At 36.9% G+C, this 20,459-nt stretch overlaps 1 protein-coding gene across 4 annotated transcripts in view; it reads right to left on the reverse strand.

Moving 5' to 3' along the window:
• The window catches only part of PDPK1 (3-phosphoinositide dependent protein kinase 1), a 36,599-nt gene that overhangs the window by 8,525 nt on the left and 7,615 nt on the right, over positions 1 to 20,459 (reverse strand). For 2 of the 4 annotated variants that reach the window (XM_052772351.1, XM_052772348.1), the window contains exons 2-9: positions 13,614 to 13,883; positions 8,297 to 8,339; positions 7,960 to 8,097; positions 6,558 to 6,702; positions 3,928 to 4,025; positions 3,080 to 3,155; positions 1,531 to 1,599; positions 946 to 1,042 (exon numbers count right to left, since the gene is read on the reverse strand). In XM_052772351.1, the coding sequence (XP_052628311.1) occupies positions 946 to 1,042; positions 1,531 to 1,599; positions 3,080 to 3,155; positions 3,928 to 4,025; positions 6,558 to 6,702; positions 7,960 to 8,097; positions 8,297 to 8,339; positions 13,614 to 13,826 (879 nt within the window). In that variant the 5' untranslated portion in view covers positions 13,827 to 13,883. Of the gene's footprint in view, positions 1 to 945; positions 1,043 to 1,530; positions 1,600 to 3,079; positions 3,156 to 3,927; positions 4,026 to 6,557; positions 6,703 to 7,959; positions 8,098 to 8,296; positions 8,340 to 13,613; positions 13,884 to 19,766; positions 19,915 to 20,010; positions 20,077 to 20,459 lie in introns of all 4 variants that reach the window. The other 2 variants (XM_052772349.1, XM_052772350.1) reach the window with 2 other exon arrangements.

The following is a 20,459-nucleotide window of genomic DNA, read 5'->3' on the forward strand; positions in this document are numbered from 1 at the left end:
ACAGAAACAAAACCAAGTAAACATACAGAGAAGGCCTGATGGAGCATAACTCATTTAAGTATAGCCCAGCATCACATTCTAGTGATGCAAGAAGCTGTGGGAGGTATAGTTGGTGTCAAACATCAACGTCTCAAGCACCCTAAAACTACACAGTTCTCAGGATGTTGATACAACCTGGACCTTACCATTCAGCAGGCACTGGCTTGGCCATAGAGCTGGCCTGGACACAGGAACATGCTGCTAGGCCCTTTACAATGGTTGCACTCATCATCATCCACAAACGTAAGACAGAATTTCCTCATCACCCCCTGCCCCATGCTAATATGCTAGACTATTGAACTTCAAAAAGCTTATACCACCCAAAATGTTCTCTGCATATTCATTTTATTGTCACAGCTATCTCGCTGATGAGACACAACGATTTTTTTCTTCCTATCTGTCAAACATTCACATGCAGAGTAATTCTTTGGCTGATACTATTGAGCCATGTATTAAGTGCAAGGTAAGTGCATGTTAAAATGCAAGGTAAGTTGATTTTTACTGTGATGAATATATCTCCCCATGATGTACAGAACATTGTTTCCAACTAAACGATTCGTTATACAACTCAACAAGAATTAATCTAAGTACTATGTAAACCTAAGTATTTGACTTTTAACTTCTGTGTGTAATGCACAGTATTTAGAATCATTTACTTCCATTTCACTGAGAGACATTCCTTGTCCACACCTTAGAATTCAGATTTAAAAAAAAAATTACAATCTAAGTGCTGTTTAATAATGGCTGTTGATTTTCAAGACACTCCCCTATGCAGTCAATAATGCTCACAGTCGTTCTTATTATAAGGTTTGCAATAGAGTGCATAGAAACTTTAGGGAAAAAAAACCCTACATAAGCTGAATGTTTCCAATGTCATCAAATCATTGAACAGCAGCATATATTTACCAATAGCTTTTCAACAAGGTCTTTTGCCTTGGGAAAAAATTTTTCTGGAAAGTCATATTCCAACTTTATTATCTTCTGGAATATAAGATACTCATTTCTGCAAAAGAGAAAAACATAGCTCTTGTTATTAGTTCTCCATGGTTCTTTCACCTTAACAGTGCATAACCTGGACAAATATTAAACGGGAGATCTACAAGTTAAGTCAAATTCCCATAAACCTTTCCAGGGTGAAGGGGTACAGTCTTCCAAGTATCTATGATCCTGTAAGCACCAGATACTTGAAGAATAAGGAAAGTTCAAATGGCTCAATGCAGAGGTGCCTCATACCCTCTTCATGTAGGCATAGTTATCTTTATGGTATAAATTACATGTGAAATCCTAGGATAAATTAAGGAATCTCTCTCAGAAACTCTAGTTATAGCTGTCTAAGCATCTTCATGACATCAGAAAGGACAAATAAAAGCAGGCATGACATTAACACCAACATTGCACCATGAAAAGTTGTAGTCCAGAATAGGTAGTAAGGTAAAAGCCAAAACCAAGTCAACATATTTATGATCCACATAATTAGCTTAAATCTCTTACCCAGCTCTAAATGGAGGCAATCCAGCTACAAGCTGATATATTATACATCCCAGAGCCCAGAGGTCAGAGCTTCAAAAGAAAGAGGAAAAAACATATAGTATGTTTTCCTATAAAAAGTCTTTAAACTGTAACTTTAAAAGAATTCTTAAACTTCTGCTAGTTAGAACATAGCATGAACACATTGGACAAACCGGCCTAGCACAACTTCCACACCATTTTCATTTCATTCATTGACAGAAGAGCAGGCTAGCAATGCAACTTTAAAAAAAAAAAAAGTATACAGTAACCATCCCACAACAACTGACTACAAGCACATGTGCAAGACAGCTGAATTCTCAAAGTAATTAATGGGTATGTAATGAGACTAAAAAGAATATTTATTATCCACTACCACAATTCAAAGATGCATTAAACTGCATGCAATATATGCTCCTTCAGAATTAAAATCCTTTCCTCTAAATATTTTAGGCAAAAAAAAAAAGTCACAATACAGCTTTTTCACTTAAAGCTTTTCTGAAGACACAAACAAACTGGCAGGCTATATGGTACATGGATGAGGGAAAGTCTTAAGTTTTAGTGTGTTGGCCTGAAAGAGTATTTTTAAATTATTTTACCTTGAGGTAAACTATACATAGATTTGATTAAAGCTTAGAATTCCTCACGGAAGACCAAAATACTAACAAACACTCAAAACTACTCAAATTAAGAGTTTTCTGTAAAGATGAAGCATTATGTAACTTCTAAAAAGAGTTCATAGCCTGATGAAGTCTTTCCATTAGCCAAACCAGTCAAAACCTCTTTACTAGTAGCAAAAGTGGAAAGTCTAATGGTATTTCTATCATTTCAAGAAATGCTACCACAAGTTACCACAGTTATTCATATAAGAGATCTCTTTTCCCTATGATGTCAATGATTACTTTGATTATTCTTCCACGGTTGTAATAAAATACATATACAACAGTCTGTAGGTTACCATCAAGAACCAATTTAAATTAGGTAAGAAATTTCTTAAGGGTATCACTCATACCAGGTACAGAGATGAACTTTAAACCTTTGCAAACCCCAAGTAGAGCTTAGCAAAGATAACCGCAAGTTGATGTAAGTACAAGTCAAAGCAAGCTGTAGCCTTTCCCCTAACTGACAGAACATGACATTCTGTTGCTTTTACAGCAGGAATTACCATATTAGAGCAAGCTTATATAAACCAGAATTAAAATAGTTATATTATTTGGATAACAGAAGAAGTTTTTCTGATTTATTTATGGGTAAGAGAAATCCAACTTCACATTACACACCTTCTCCTGACAACACCTAATCCTGTCTGTAGAACTCCAGAAGGTAGATGAACTGAGGAAACCAGCACTCAGACAAGAAGCAATACTTGTTAAGAAAAAAAATATTTCAAACTCTCTTAAAAAAATCTTTATACTCAAGCATTTTGTTTCTCTGAAATACTAAGCTCGCTGGCTTGCTTTATTTATCCCCTCCCCACCATTTGACAATATCCTGACAGAGTCAGTAAAGTTCTGAGATACAAGAGAATCCTCACCTTTTACAGGCAGATTTCTCTGTCAGCAGTTCTGGAGAAACATACTGTGCTGTCCCTACAAATGAGTTTGCCCGTGCTGGTAAGAAAATGGAAAAAAATAAGCAAATACATACTGATGGAGAAGCCAACCTCCCTCTTACCCCCCTACCCCCACCCAATAAAAAATACCCCAAAGGCAATCTATTGCAATTTATGTAATGTTACAAAGAACTCACGGGAATTTCATTTCTCTACCCATCCACAAAACCTACTTGCAAGAGACAAATCAATCTCAGTGATATCTATTTGGTTCAAGAAGCTAGGCATTTAGGCACTTTGTTAGGTATAAAATCTACCAACACAAGCTTACTACATTCAAGTAAAAAATTAAGTTTATCAAATTCAGTTCAGCCTAGTGCTTTTTTTCAGGCATTGTTTGCAGCATCATTGATTCACAGGTTAATACTAAGCAACTAATGACACAAGAATTCTGTAACCTTCACATTTGAGCAACTCTGATAATCACCGTGGTTAGATACATAAGCAGAGTAAAAACTTACTGTTTCAGCTGAGCCACAGTAACTATTTGTTTGTATTCTAGTCTTGCAGATGAAAAGTAATTTGAAGTAGTTTAACTTCCCACTATATTAGGTGATCTAACTGGCTATACCACTACACCAAATATTACCTCTTCTGACATAATCTAAGCAGCCACAGTCAAAACTGTTTCAAGATCTCTCAGTGGTTTTGTTAGATAAGAGGTAATGATATTTAAAGGTTAAAATTTGGTAAATACAACATATGTACATTTTCAAAGGGCCACTTGCTATAGTTATCTGTGTCACATTATGAAGTAAATAATGGCATACCTTGTCTGCTATCTGCAGATAATACTTTTGCTGTTCCAAAGTCTGTTATTTGAATGTGCATATCTTCATTTAGCAAGATGTTCTCTGGCTTAAGGTCCCTGGAAAAGGCAGATTTTTATATTTAAGCAGCACACAAATTAAAGTTGCAAAACTGTCTAGTGACTTGCGTATATAATACTATCATAAATGATGCAGATATTCTATAAACATTGTTATGTCAACTTTCCTCTAACTTGTACCTCTTTCAAAATTTCAGGCACTGCTAGAGCTATGGACTTTTAATTAAATAAACTTTATACTAAGTTCTCTAATTGCACAACATGCAGACTGCTAACAGATTTTGAAAAGCCCGTTAACTAAAATTTTTTCTAAAAAGACCTGAAGTAACGAATAATCTCAAAACTAAGCTATTGTGTATCTCCCTTGTTCAACAAAAATGGAAAAAAAAACCAAAACAAAAAAACCCCAACAACAACAAGAAAACCAACAAAAAAACCCCCCAAAACCCAAAGAAACACAAAACCAAAAAACCCCAACCTTCACTCCCAAGTCTTAACTTAAATAATATCTGACAGACTGGTATGGCAGTAAGATCTTCTAGGTCTGTTTACTCAGCACAAAACTCCAGTTAGTGAAACAATGGCAACTCCCCAGCCCCAGCTAAATGTCCAGAACAGGTAAGAACTGTAAACCACCAAATGTTTACATTTGTCACATACAAATCCATGTATAAACCATATTTCAAATATGTGCGTACCATTCGTATGGACACTGCCTCTGATTCTAAATAAAACCAGACCTCACAGTATCACACACACACAATATATAGCAATATAGAGTTAGATGTCAAGAGGTTCATTAGCAACAACATAAAAAATAGCCTTGGGTTACACTGTTATGATAGTATTTACTTTGCACCAAGTTTCCTCAGCTGACAAGAAAAGACGACATACTTCCCTCCTAAGAAGTATCTTTGGATGCTCATGAAATCTAGAAGCATGGGAGTTGTTTTGGTTGACTGGTAAGAAAAATCAGTGCAAATTCAAAGCTGCTTCCATCAACCACTGTGCAGCATTATTTTCCTCAGATTACAGTCCTCTATTATTGAAAAGCATGGGTTGTGCAGTTGTACAGTTTAAAGTCTGTGGACTAGCACAGAGAGCCATTGGAATGAAGTGATTATGACACACAAGCCATAAAAATCCTGTTCATTTTCCTGTAACTGTTCTCAGAGAGAAGTAGAAAGCACATTAATAGAATGGACCTTTTTAACAGTTCTGTGTGGGTTTTTTTACATATACATACATATGTATATATATTGTACTCTGTACACACATACATATACAGTTTATATAATGTATCCTATACCTATATTAATATATTAATATTATGGATCTAGGATATAGCTATATATCTAGATATATAGAGAGATATATCTGTAGTAAGTTTTCCAGAGTAGCCTGGCATCTTAAAATGTTTCTATCTCATGTCATAGTTCTTAGGCAGCAGAAAATCCAGAAAATTTCAGGCACTGCTAGAGCTATGGACTTTTAATTAAATAAACTTTATACTAAGTTCTCTAATTGCACAATTTCAGTGTCTTTTGAGTTTCTCATAGTGGCCTTCATATGAAGACAAAAACTTAAAGCAGCTCTTTTATAATACAAGATTTCCAATATAGGCTTAGTAATGCTGACAATCATGCTGCATTCATTTTATAAGCATTCTCCCAGTGTAACACATGGGCTATATAACCAAAGTGAAAATGGGACTTCTTGAACTTTTATTTCCCCTGTACAAAATTTTACGCTTTTAGTACTCTCCACATCCAGCCCCCTTAGATTCTATTCCCAATTACTTCAGAGAAAAGTATTAGGAAAACACTTTGTCCTTTTAGTAGTATTACTTTCAGTTATATTTATCAGAATCATAATCATCCAGCTTTTTCCTAAGTAGCATCTACTGTTCCATGAACAGCTGCTTCAGAACCTACAGACACAATAGATTTCTTACCCAAAAATAAGTTCTGCAGCTCAGATTTCTCACATTTACAGCTTTAATTTCTTTAATACACATGAATGACAAAACATGCTTATCCAGACAATATAATTGCATTCAAGAACAACTGCAAAGGTCCTATCAAAAACTTCACTAAATTTCACCATTTACCTAGTTATTGTTCAGCTTTGTGGAAACTGTTTACTCAGTAAAAACTGACATACATTAATTTTACTTTTCTTGATGACGTTGCACACTAATTCACACACCAGCAGAATTCTAGTTACTTTCGGTACATATCACCACAAAAAAAAAAAAGTCAGTTTCTGTTTTTAGACCAACTGATCAACCTTGAAAAAGACAAGCTTTTGGTAATGTTAATTGTAGGCCAAAAAGTCTTCTTACTTCTTCTGGCTAAAACAGTTGGTCTAATAACAGAGATTCACTCTCCTCCTCCTAAAGTTTTCTGTTTAGCTCCCTATCTTAACAACAGTACTAATGCTAATGAAACGCTATTATGCTCTCATTAGCTTTCCACAAAATCCAGATTTGCTTTAGACTTCACAAAGAACATTTCTAGAAAAAACACCTTGTGCAGAATCAAACGCATGTTGGTCTCAACTTCGTATTACCTGTGAATTATTCCTTTCCCATGCAAATACTCCAGGGCTGATACAATTTCAGCGGTATAAAACCTGGTACAGGTCTCATCAAATGAGCCAATTTTGCGTATATACTTTAGCAGCTCTCCATTTTTGGCATAGCTAAGTCCAAAATCTGAATGTAAGTATAGTTAAGGTCTATCACTAAACCATTCTAAAACAAAAATCCCCACACCTCATTCCGAAGACAAGAATAATACTAAAAATACATGAACAACAGGGAAGAAGTGAAGTTGGTCAATCTGAAACTTTACATGGTAGCAACCCAAAACAACTTCTTAAATATATTAACAACCTAGGGGACAGGTCCCAATTTCTTAGCATAGCAAAGACTACATAAAGGGTTAAATTTGTAGTTTTTCCAGTTAGTTACGTGAATAATTAATTTAAACTGTATACATAACTGCCCTCGAAAAGAACTATTTACAGTCATAACTAGCATTCAGCCCAGGTTTAAAATTGCCCCATCATCTGGAAAGTTCCAAAGTCAGCATAGTGTTCAATGAGCAAATGTGTACATTACAAATGAGAGCCTCTAAGTTCTGTTAGTGCATGTGTGTACATATGTATGTACGTACACACACGATATAGAGCCTGTTAGCACTGCTAGCAGCCTCTGTGAAAAACGCAACTACTTACTGACCCCAGAAACAGACTGATCTATCCTTTTACCCTTGGTACAGCCAATTCAAAGTGGGAAGTTTAGAAGGAAAGTCACATGATTAACACTTTCTTCACACGAACCAAAAAAAAAAAAAGCCGAGTGCAAACCAATGAGCTTTCCAGATGTAACTGCACTTTGCAATTACTGCTAGAGAGAGAACCTGGGAAATAGTGGCCCAAACAGAAGTTTCAGCTTTCTATCATTCAGATTATTCTGTAAGCACTTCTACATAAGAAAAATTTTAATAGATCTAATTGTTCAAATACAAAATAGTAGTAAATATAGCTGGCTACCCCTATTTTAAACACAGGAATTGGGGTGTTTTACTGTATATAATCAGAAATAAACCATTTCTAAGACATTTCTCATACACCCTCCAATTTTTTTATGTTTTTTAATTATTTTAAACTTAGATTGTTGCAAGTTGCCCTTCAGCATTTACCACATTGACAATATTTAAGTTATTGTTTTATTAATCTTCCCTGACCCACAAGTCACCCACTCTTCTCTCTCATGGGGCACACTCATTCTATTTGCTTAATTTCTATTAAAAGCATTACTGCAAAAATTGCATCGCAAACATTAAGCTATTTTAAATACCTCAAGGTATTTTCATCATTCCTGTTAGACAATGTTTCAAATGAACCAAAACTGGTGCTTGTTACGCTTAAGAAAATGTTATGGCAAGTTTTAAAACACAAAGGATACATAGCTTTTCATCATCCTGAAAGGTGAAGTAGAGTTTAACAAAAAAAGGGTGATCCAGGCGGGACATTACATCTCTCTCTCGTGTCACATATGGCACCTTGTTTTCTTTTATGATATGACGTTTTTCTAGAATTTTAACTTGATGAGAAAAAGACAGAGTGAAAATGCAGGAGGTACAACCAAATGAAGTCCATCTAAGTAATTTGTTTGGGGTTTTTTTTGGTTAGGTAAAATTATCATAAAACCACTAATTCTGTCTTTTGAACGGGTGTTTTGTAACAGGACTACATTGATATTGTGGTTTTTAAAAGTTCATTTTGAAGGAGTCAATACTTACTGGCATATTCTCTAGAACTAGCCAATTCTCGAGCCAAGACAACCTGTTGCCAGAGGAGAGAAAATATATTGTAACCATTCATTAAAGATATACGCTAACATTGGTTTTGATCGTCCCGTAGGTATTTAGAATACTGATTGTCCAAAATAAGCTACCACAACTGCAATCAGCAAAATATTTAAGCTGTGTTCATATTATGCTGGCTTCAGCAAGACCACTGCAGAAATTCAGTTCAGCATAACAAAACTTGTTTTGCTAAAAGACTTATACACCTGACTGGGTAATCACCGATTTACTTCCCCCCCCCCCCCCCCCCCCGAAAAATTCTGAAGATTGTAACATAAGTCACCGTAAATTGCCAAATCTTCTTAAAGGTGAAAAAAGCAACAAGTGTGCTGAGGAGTATTTATAAAAATCTAACTGTCACAGTAAGTTTTCTTAACATAAATGGCAAAGATTGAAAGACAAATTTTATCTGAAAGATCAAAAGTAAGAAGTGAGACAGAGCTTTCAACTATTTACAGTTGGTTAGGAAAAAGATTTAAAGAAAGGAAATGAGAGATTTCCAATTAGCAGAAGCAAGGGATAAATTTCAGGCAAGCAGTTCTACATTTTTTAAAGAGAAAAGCTTTTGGAGGAACACAAAGCTCGCCCTCAAGAAAGAACTATAAAAGGCAACTTTTAAGACAATCTGAAAAGTTCTCTTGCATAAATCTGAGCAATGACTTTGTAACAATAGATGACTACAAGTTGTGTTTTTCTCATTTTAAGTTTATATCCATGCTACTACCTTGCTAGAATCTCAACATTATACTGATTTTTTTTTTTTAATCACTGCACCAGACTTGCTTCTAATCTACTTCTCATTATATTCTAACCCCTTGCAAAATCAGTTATATCGGAGTACTCTGAAGTATTATTACATACACCTGATACTAAATGTTATGCATTTAGGAAAAAGAACTTCTAAATAGGGCAGTTTTTCAGGTGAAAGAAGTGCATGCAGTTGCACTCTTTCAGTATTAGAAAACTGAAGTCTCAGTTCAGTAGTAAAAGACACCTTTAATTTTCTAAAAAAAGTTCATCATCTACAAACACACTGAAGTTCACAGCATTTGATCAAGGAAAAATTCCACTAGAAACAACCAGTCTGTTACAAGGTGCATCTCTGCCTAAGGAATTTTTGAGACCCTTCTGTGTACACAGGTAACGTTATTTAAAGTTGTGCAATCAAATGAGAATATTCTTAACTTTTCTAATTTTTGCTGCCAGATTTCATGAATCAAGTCTACAAATAAAGCTACTGAAAGCAGGTCACTTTAAAAGTCAGTTGCTAAATAAATACCCAGGTATATAGTGCTAACTTTGTGCATTTTGGAAATTGATACTTCTACATTTTCATAAAGCAATTCCGTGCCATCAGTAAAACAAAAATCCAATAGGCACTCTTGCCTATATATACACACAGAGTCCATAGTCAGATGGCAGAAGTGATCAACTGACACAGGTGAAAATATAACTTGGCTAATAGCTCTCAAACCTGAATTAAGCCATATAGCTCCAAAGACTGACTCTCCTCCAGTCCTGCACAGTATCAATTTTTTTACCATTAGATTTCAGATGTATTACCCACATACTTACATTGATATTGAGCAGCTGTGTTCAAAGTGCACAGGACTGAGTATTTTCCTCCTAGCATGAGTACCTGGGTACCTTCAAGTCCCTTCCTCACTGAACAAATCTGAGTATACCACATATCCTAAATATATCCTAATTTCCTCCTAACTAATAATCCACAAAAAAAAAAACCCAAACCAAAAAAACCCCAGTAGAATCACAAAAAAAAAAGAAAAAGAAAAAACCCACAGAGGTACATGTTAATACCACATCTCTGCTATTAGGGGCCTGAATCCTATCCACACTATGGGAAGAAGTAATATCAATAAGGAATGTAAATTCTACAGAAAGGAATTAGACCTTAGACAGGTAGCTTAAAAAAAAAAAAACCACCAAAAAACCAACAAACTAACCAAAACCACCAAAACACAAACACAAAACCAAAAGCATTAACATAACATGTAAATGTGTCAGTTGCAAATTCAGAAAACAGCAAGGCAAGAAATGTAGTTAAACATCTCAAACTGGAGGAAGGTGAGATAAGAGCAGAGAACCCTCAACAGAGTCTACAAAGCAGAAATAATTGCCAACGTAATTGGCTGACATCATGGCCAATCCCAACTCTAAACTTGAACAAATACTTCAGACTGTCAGACATTATGTCTGCATTTAAGAACTGGTTTCGGTTAGACACTCACCCTTCCTTAAAGCTCCTCCTCTTTTTAAGAGAATGAAGCCTCATTTATAGGTGGAGACAAAACCAAGGAAGGGGGTGGGGTGGGAAATATACCAGCAATATAGAAGGAGGTGAGCAGGACAACATGCTTACCCAAACATGAGAATTATAATTCTGCCACCACATAACAGGTATTATTCTGAGAAGAGCTTGAAGCTGTCTACACATCAAGTAGATTTTTATTACTTTAAAGGAGCAGAGCAACAACTAGAAGGCCCTGCATTTGTGTATCTGTCAATATCAAACATGGGTCCAAGAACAGTTAACAGCTGCCGAAGAAGGTCCCACAAAATTGCAGAATGCTCTGAAGAAAAATGCCCTGAGGCCAGATCATGTGCATCACTGCTGAATTTGAAATACAGCACTGGCAGCAGGTAGAGTTTGTGGTAGTTTAATAGAAGTCCAAGAAAACGGAATATATTATGACCCTGAGTAAATGATTTTTTTTTTTAATTATTTTTTTTTAATCTGAAGCTGTCTTCGGAGGCATGGTAATATTAATGCCCATGGTTTTTGAGATGAACACTTTTCAGTCAGAATATTGGTGAAGATCTTGGGGAGTACAATCAGACCTCTGAATCTACAACCATGTTTAATAAGAACAAAGCATATGTTTTTAACAAGATGTTTTGATAAGAACGTGAAGATGCATGCCCCACAGATCAAGAGCTCTGATGTTGATACATCAGAGGGTTGTGCTGCCATCCAGAGGAACCTCAACAGACTGGAGAAATGGGCAGGCAGTAATCTCATGCAGTTCCCTTTTCTGAACTGCAAACTCCTCCTCCCGGGGAAGAACAATCTCAAGAACCAGTATATGCCGGGGGCTGATGGGCTGGAAAGCAGCTTTGCAGAAAAGGACCTAGGCAGCGGATGAGTCAGCAATGTGCCCCTGTCACAAAGGCAGCTGCATTAGGAGGAATGTTGCCAGTATGCTGATGGAGGTGATCCTTCCCTTCTATTTAGCACTGGGAAGATCACACCTGGAGTACTGTGTCCTGTTCTGGGCTCCCCAGTAAAACAGAGTGAAGAATCTCGCATTTGAGGAAAGGCTGAGAGAGATGGGATTGTTCAGCCTAGAGAAGAAAAGGCGCAGAGGAAACCTCAACAATGTATATAAATATCCGAAGGGGAAGTGTAAAGAAGATGGAGTCAGGCTCTTTTCAGCAGTGGGCCAAACTGAAACACAGGAGGTTCCATTTGAACATCAAGAAACACTTTTTTTACTGTGAGGGTGACCAAGCACTGGCACAGGTTGCCCAGGGAGGTTGTAGAATCTCCATCCTTGGAGATACTCAAAAGCTGTCCCGATGCAGTCCTGGCCAACTGGCTCTAGGTGGTCCTGCTTGAGCAGGGGTTGGATGAGCTCACCTCCAGAGGTCCCTTGCAACCTCAATCCTTCTGTGATTCTGTAAGAGCAGCAAGCAAGTTTCCTTCTTGAAGGATGCAGTCTATAGGCCGAAGGCTACAGTCATTATTCCAAGCTTAATGTTTTTAAATTAAAAAAATTCAGCTGCTGAAGATAGGACTGGACATTACTTTTTAAAAATAATAATAAGCGAGTACTGTTAAGTCCCCTCCAGCAACAGTTTGTAACCTGTTCAGTGGCCATGGAAAGAGCATAAGCAAGCACCTCCTGTGGAACATTATGAAAGGCATCCCTAAAACTATTGATCAGTTTCTAAAGTCATAGCACTGCAATAATGGACCAGAACTGCTAAGGTTGACAAAGGAGGTGACTGGTGGGAAGAACTAACTCCCAAACATGCTCTCTCTAGCACTATCTGAGGCCCAGATGATTATGGTAACTGAATTTTTTCTTGTAAAACTCAAAAGAATAAGGCTACGTATGGATTAACGTTTTCACAGTATTCAGTCTCTCTCCTGTTGCCCACCTAAATGCATTTAGTCCCTAGACTTGGGACCAAAAAAACATCTACCAGTGAACAGGTAGCAGAATGCTGGAACAGAAGTTTATTCAAAGTCTGGGCTAGGCCCTATGAATTTCTCTGTTTACAAGGAACATGGTGCTAACTTTCAGAGACCACAACCAGAAATTAAAAGTGTCTCACTGAAGCAGAGTATTCTGCTATACCCAAGAGGCAGCAACTCTGCTGCATTCTTTAGGGAAACTTGCAAGTTGCAAGCTATATATTTAAGTGCAAATTACTCCTGATGACTACAGGGGCCTGCTTCCTAAACACCACAGGAGATCCTATAGGAAGAACCAGAAAAACCCAACATTTAGAGATCAACAACCAAAAGGTATATACAATAAATGACAAGTGAAAGATGTGAAAAACATACAGAAATACTACTTATTGTCTTACAGTGGGGCAACTACAAAAGCATCAAATGGAATTATTAATTGCTTCATGGGTTCTTTAAGATAACACTTAAGTAATTAATTCTTGTGCAAGGCCATGGATGTGAGAAGTTAGAAAGAATCCATTTAAGGCTACTAAATACAGAGACACTAACTGTGGCTCATGAAGTCCTTGAGGGCCATGACACTAGAGGCTGAGAAAGAATATTGGAAAAGTGTCACTGTTCTTACTTTCTTCCCTAAGCATCTGGCAGTAGCTCCTGCCACAGACAGGACATTGCACAGAAGTTCTTACCATGACAAACTCCTAGCCCAGTTCCAATCCTTTATATCATAAAATTTTAACATAAGCCATTATGCTATCAGACTTAAATTAGAAAGCAATACCTCCTAAAAATCCAAGTATCAAGTCATCAGGATGTAATGGAACTTCTGATGAGTTTAAAAGGTACTTGAAAAATCAGCACCCGTATTTAGTGCCACACTTACTTTTAATAGTTAAACTTAAAACTACTATGTCCCGCTCATTTACTCTTCAAGCTGTTCTCTCCAGATTTAAGTCTCAGCAATATTACTTGCACAACAAATTTTGAAGTTTATCTAAGATATTTGGCACTTGTTACAAAAAGTAAAGTTACCGTTGAAAAAGATCCTTCACCCAGAATTTTCCCAAATTTGAAGTCATCGGGTCGTTTCTTTCGAGGCTGTGGAGGCTGCTGTCCTGTATGTTGCTGCAAGGAGTTTGAACTAGATCTTGATTCAGCAGCAGTGCCCTCCATGTTAGATCCCTGTCTGCTGCCACAGGTGGAAATGACAGATGGAGTGCTGGAATCTGCTTGGTTCCTCACCATTGATGGGGATGAACAGGAGCACAACACCACGCTAGACTGGATTGGAACAGCATCATACTGAAAAGAGAAATGAAACCATACCTTCAAACCACATGCATCTGCACTTTATTTCTATAGAAGCATCAGACAAAGTCCTATTTGAAAGGGTTATCATTAAAATGTCTTTAGGAGGGAATGTTAGTTTTTATTTTGGAAATGGCAGCTCTTAATTTGTTTAACAACTCTGTTTTAGGTCATGCTGCACACACATGTATAGCCATAAGTCAAAAGTCTGGACACTTTAAATTCAAGAATGCTTTTTTCCAAACTCAAAAAAATGCTCCCTAACACCAAGGTATCAAATTTCACGGTATATTCTCCTATGAATAACATGATCTTTAAACTTTATTTTGTGCTTATAGACAGAGCCATCCATCCAATCTTAACAAGTAGTAGTTTCCCTGAAACTAAAAGAATTATCCAGTTATGCAAGAAAACTTTTAATGGAGACAAAGGATACATTCCTACATTTTTACTTGGAAATTTATTTTCTCCAGTAGTATTTCTCTTTAATACACATTGGGGAAGGACAGGAAGAAAAGAGAGAACAACATACAAAAGACAGATCAGCTGGAGGGTTTAATAATCAGCAATATCTAATACTTTTTTGAAGAATGCTCTGGTCCATGCCCTTTTAAAATAAGGGAGATTACACTATTTAAATTGTACATATGGTCACTTAAAGAGATCCCAATTCCAGACCAAAGAACCAGATACAGCCCAGAAAACAGCAAGTACAAGAAGATACACTCCAAATACTGATTCTTGTAATATACAAAGTGAATCATCATTTGGTATCCTTTTATCAATTTTTCCAAGTAAGAGCAAAGAAACTTGTCAAGCTGCTTTCTCTCCCTGTTGGCAATATACCTCCATTAGTCTGTCAGGTGTCTGCTCCAAACATTTTACTTGAAAGTGGCCAGAAAACACAGACAACAGGAGAGCTCTGCTGAACTACTTCTGATAATAAAAAATTAAATGGTATGCAAACAGAGGGAATATTTAAGAAAATTAACACCATGCCTGAACATTATTTTTTAATGTCAGTGTTCTAACATACCTGCAGCAGAATGAACCTATGACTTAAGGAAAATCTCCTAACCTCAAAACAAATGTATTGTACAACCCCGACCTAGTCTGTAACATACCTCATGTTGACATTCAAATAAACATTACTTCTGACAAAAATAATTTTTTATCTCATGAATTTCAATTTGATTCAGAACAATTTTCTGCATTTCTATCAGAAACCACTTTAAAAGGGAATTGGACTTGCATTCAATCATGCATATGGGCTTAAAGCACCTAGCTCCCCAATTAGCAATTACTCACTTGGCCGTGCTCTATGCAGTAGGGAAAAGCAGCAGCCTTTATTTACTGCTAAACTTCTTTCAAAACTAAGATACAATTCAGAAATACACTTTACTTACACATTTAGTGGCATTGCAGAACAACGTGACACCAACATATTTCTAAGCATGCAAATGTATACTTTCTAAATTGAGACAAAGGTAACAAGGTCAAAAAGAGTACAGCTAAAAACTCCATTTTCTCCACTCTCCATAATTCATGTATAAATATAAATTTCCACAAGATTGAAAATTAACTATTATTAAGCAACTACTCTAAACAATATCTTCCAAGAAGCATAAGGGAAGATTCCCTTTCCAGTCTGAGTGCAGCCTACTTGCCCCAGGATCTCTATTGCTTCTTAGGGCTTTTTCCAAGAACTATGACTACACCAATAAGGCAGCAAATCAAGAACAGGTAACACCTTCTTCTATTAGACCTTTGTCTGAGCTTTGTGATACAGCAGAGACTGATGAGGAATCTGCCTATAATGATAGCCATTTGCTACATTTTGTACAGCTTTTGTGAGGACAGAAGGGGGGTGAGCCTGGGGGAAGACTTGGGAGACAGATGGGAGAACTTTGCTTTTTGAAAAGTTCACTAACTCCCTGAAGGAGCAGTATATACCCTTACTCAGAATCAGTTATGCAGCATTCCTCCCTTTGAAGAGGAGAAACTATATTGATGCTATTATGAAAACAGCACATACACACTGAAGTGTTATGTGTGCTGTAGGTCACAGTTCCTTTTACGCCTTCCATGCAGATATTTTAGCTTCCCCAGACTAGTTACTGTCCCTAACATTCTCATAGCCCAGCTGAATCACCTTTCCTTCAGACAGCTATGCAAACAGCAGCCTGTATAAAGATACATAGTAGCTAGAATTAAAAAAAGCTTGTACTCTTTCTTATCAAGAGGGCAGCAAGGCTGACACAAGCATGACTGCTCAACAACCTAAGTGATGCCAATATAAGAAATATCCCATTAATTGAAATATAGTAAATAAAAAACACATGCACACAGACTAAGTATCAGGATCTAAATGATGAACTGGTGGTTCCAGTCAGGCTATTCTAGAGCAACTGAGGGTTTACAGGTAAATAAAGCAGCAACACTGCAGGGGATCTGATTAGATTCTGCAGCTAGCAAGATCACCTTGAAAAAACAAACAAACAAGAAAAAAAAACACACCACAAAAGCACCAGAGAGCACTGAGAAAATGGGGGGAAAAGGTGTTGGACCCAGTGTATTTCCTTGCACAGTATCTGAAACTAAGTCACAATGAATATCAAGTACAGAAAAGTCCTAAGGGAAGAAGAGACAGGAGTAAAGGACTTTGTAGGAAGAGACCGTTATTTCCAGCCAAGGTATAACATCAGTTAGTCCCCTGACTTTCTCAAAGGAAAGTCAAGATTAAGAACAAGACACACAGAGGAAGATGCAAGAGATTTAAAGTATCAGTTACCTAAGAAATGACAGAACTATGCAACTAGGTGTGTTGCACCTCAACATTTATAGAGAAGGTCACTCCTACACTTGTCTTTCCACACTCCACATTCTTGTATAGTATTTTGTGTCCTGTACGATTTACCTCCTCAGTTTTATTTTGAAAGACTCCAAAAAACACATCTGCAGAGACTATGCATGTTTCTACATATATGTCTTCACATACACCAGAGACAGGATACAGGCTAGTTCATCCAGTTTAACCTTGTATAGCCACTCTTGCAAAAATCAGGTTTAAGATTCTGCTTCTGCTAGATACAGACTTTTTTAGTGAGATATGAAGTCAATCACCAAAGAATTCAAAAACCTTCTAAACTGCATCTGCAGTTCTCAGAAGCGTGAGGATGCTCTCCTTCCAGCAATTACTAACATTTCTCAGCTGGCAAGCCAGTGAAAGCACAGACCCTCACATAGTGACAACACACTTACCTACTGCACATCATGGATCACCACGGACCACACTGGTAACCACTAATCTAATCATTCTACCTCTGCTTTTAAAAAACTAGTCTCTAACACTACCTACTTTACCAAGCTCTTCAGGGTGCTGTTTCTAATTTACTTCCAAATAGAAATTGTTTCCTTCTTAGTGCAACATACTGTGAGTTTGAAAACCCTAGTAAGGAAGAAAATAACAAATCTGCTGAAGGTTAAGTGGAATTATAGATCAACAGACATATTAAAATCTTCATTAACTAATTTTCACTAAATCACTAGAAACAGGCTTCCTTTTATTTACATGCCATATGAAACCAGTCCTTATATTGTTCTTTCCCCCTCTTGCCTGCAAACAGTAGAAATAAACCTTAAGAGAAGAAAATTTGAATCGGTGCAAAAAGCCCATTAGATATCACTACATTTTTCCTTTTATACTTTCCTCACTCCCCTTTTTCTGAAAAGCCAGTCACAGACAAAGCTCCCAGCTATCTAAAAGGACCTATACTTTTTGGAATCCTTTTTGCAATTCAGCATTTTGACAACAGCACTACCACAACTTTTAATATACCTAAGCACATCGTATGCATCAAACAAATACCACACTGCTCTAAAGCAAGTACAACCACAACAACTGCATCTCTACTAGCTTTTTCCCACTGCAAAATCTGCAACACTGCTTTGCTGATACAATTCTACAGTATTGCAAGTATGCTGATACAGTACTGCAAAAAATACTTGTAGAGACTGGGCCTTCTGAAGCTTCCAGTATCTTTTACTTCTATCCTAACTGACATGATACTGAACCCTGAAGATGACTGAGAATATATTTGCTATCACTGAAACTCTACTACCAAGATCTCATTTCTGTTACGAAGAAAATCAGTGAACAGGGTCCTAACCTATCACTTGCCTGATAACACTGAGTCTGCTGACTGTATTACTAACTGCTGACTGTGTTATTGAATCTCTAGCTGCATTAAGACATAGTGCAGACACAATCAGAAAAGCTCTTCTTCCATCCACTTACCTATAAGGCCAATTTTTTTGGAAGCATACCTTGCTAACAGAGAGTATTATTTACACAAAGCAACACGAGGTCTACACCTCAACTGGTATATTTGTTTTGATTATAAACAATGCTGATGAGACTGCATAAGCTAGAACATTGGCACAACCCTCTTATGAATGTTTTTTATGGTAAAATGCATCACAGGTCTACTAAATGAAATAATGCAGATAGACATCCATAAAACATTTGACTTGGCATTATATAACGTCTGAAATATAGACTACTGTTGAGGAAAACGAATATAGGACACGTTTTAAGTAAAACTGGTTAAATTCTTAAACAACTTATAATTAATAGTCATCCCCAAAGAAGGATCTCTTCCAGTTCACAACTGAATTGACTCTTAAACCAAAAGGGTTGAAAGAAAAAGAATAACTGCATAAATTTAAAGACTGGGGCGGGGGGGGAAGCCACACACCATTTGGCAAAAAAGTATATCTCTTACTCAAAGCAATCCACGGCTTTTGGTAAATTAGACAAACAGTGAGACTTTGTTTTTGTTTCTACCAAAACACTACTACAAATTAAAACATGGTCCAAGAACTTAGGCATAACAGTGGGAAACAAGTGGACAAAGAACTTAAGCTAGTCCATACCTGAATATACAGAACTAAAAAGCATCAAATAGGAGAAGCAAAGCCTTTCCGCCACTAGTACTGTGCAAACATTAAGGAGAAAACCAAAACAAACCAGTTTCAGGAGAAAATCAAGACACTGAACTCCTGGAAAAACATCTAATCACCTGACTAGATTAAGCTCCTGAAATCTGTGTTCATTAAAGGATCTGACTCTTTTAGCCTTGTGGTATCAGAGAACACAGAACTCCGAAAATTATGATCACCTGCAATTCAACACAAGTCTTACTGGATATAAGAACTACTGCATGGTGTATGTCCTAAGTGCTAAGACTAAATTATGATAAGAATTTCACAGACCATCATGAAGATAAATCAATACAAACATGTATGTCCTACATCAGCAAAGTCTGCTTAAGAAATGATAGGATTCAGAAAGCAACATAGCAGCACTCTAGGATACCTATGAATTAACCTTTTCACTTGCAAATGGAATTTGACAGGCTTTCAAAACAGATACTACATGATACAGTATAAGATACCCTCCCCGCATGTCATAGTATCCAACCACAGCTTTTACATCTCTGCCAAACATAGCCCTTTGATACGGAAACAGAAAGATCTTCCAAAATCTATGAATCTAAGATTCAATGTCCGAATTAATATACTTGTCTTCAAGTAAAAATATGGAGTCCATCTATTTATCTGTGCTATTAAGGAGGAATAAAGGCCTTTATTCCACATTGAAAGAAGGTAATTGCTTTCATTGGACAGGTGTTTTGTAGTTTTAGAGACAAAGCTGACTTGCTACTATTTATCAATACTGACATTCTGCTAAAGACAGTTTAAGATAGATAGGCTTGACCTGAGAAGTTTTATAAATTATTTTGATATTGTCATACAAGCCAAAAATTCTGAAATTGAAATTTATTTTGTATTGCTTATAACTTAAACATTGACAACCTGGGGTCTCCTAAGGATTTATCTGAAAAATGCAAAGGGAACAAATTAACATCTAGACAGTTATATTTAATATATTCTTTTCATGGCACACTGGTGTTTCAGAGGTTTGACAAAGATGCAGCAACTGCATCTGACACACATCTTGTATCTGTAAAAGAGCATAAGACAGGGCAATTAACAGATATTACGCACAGCTTTCCCATTGGCCTCCTCCCCCCTCATATCCCACAATGAAAATGTTTACCTTCTCCAGGTTCGCCAATACCTATTTGTGCCAGCCTCCACTTCAAAGGCTAGAGTGTGGTACACCCTGGAAGTTCCAGCATATTCCAAAAGAAAAAAAGCAACTCATCAGGTCATATACTAAGATGGGCCTGAATATATGTCCTCAAACTATTCCTCATAGTACCTAAAAAGAGAATGCAGGCAAAAGCAGGGTAGCTCAGCTACAAGAAACATAAGATACAAAGAAACACTGATTCAGAATAACAAAATCCAACTAAAAGCCTCACCTTGCAGGGCAGAGAGCACAGCACAGGTGGCACTTCCCATTACATACCAATCCCATCCAGGAGTGGTTTGCAGGAAGCGTAATGACTATCACATGATCCCTGTCAATATTCAACACTGGTTTCCCTTTCATAAACTGTGTACTCTGCTACATCAAAGCGACTGCTGTGAATGAAGGCAACC

Source organism: Harpia harpyja, chromosome 21 (genome assembly GCF_026419915.1).
Source record: "Harpia harpyja isolate bHarHar1 chromosome 21, bHarHar1 primary haplotype, whole genome shotgun sequence".
In the NCBI taxonomy this organism is placed as follows: Eukaryota; Metazoa; Chordata; class Aves; order Accipitriformes; family Accipitridae; genus Harpia; species Harpia harpyja.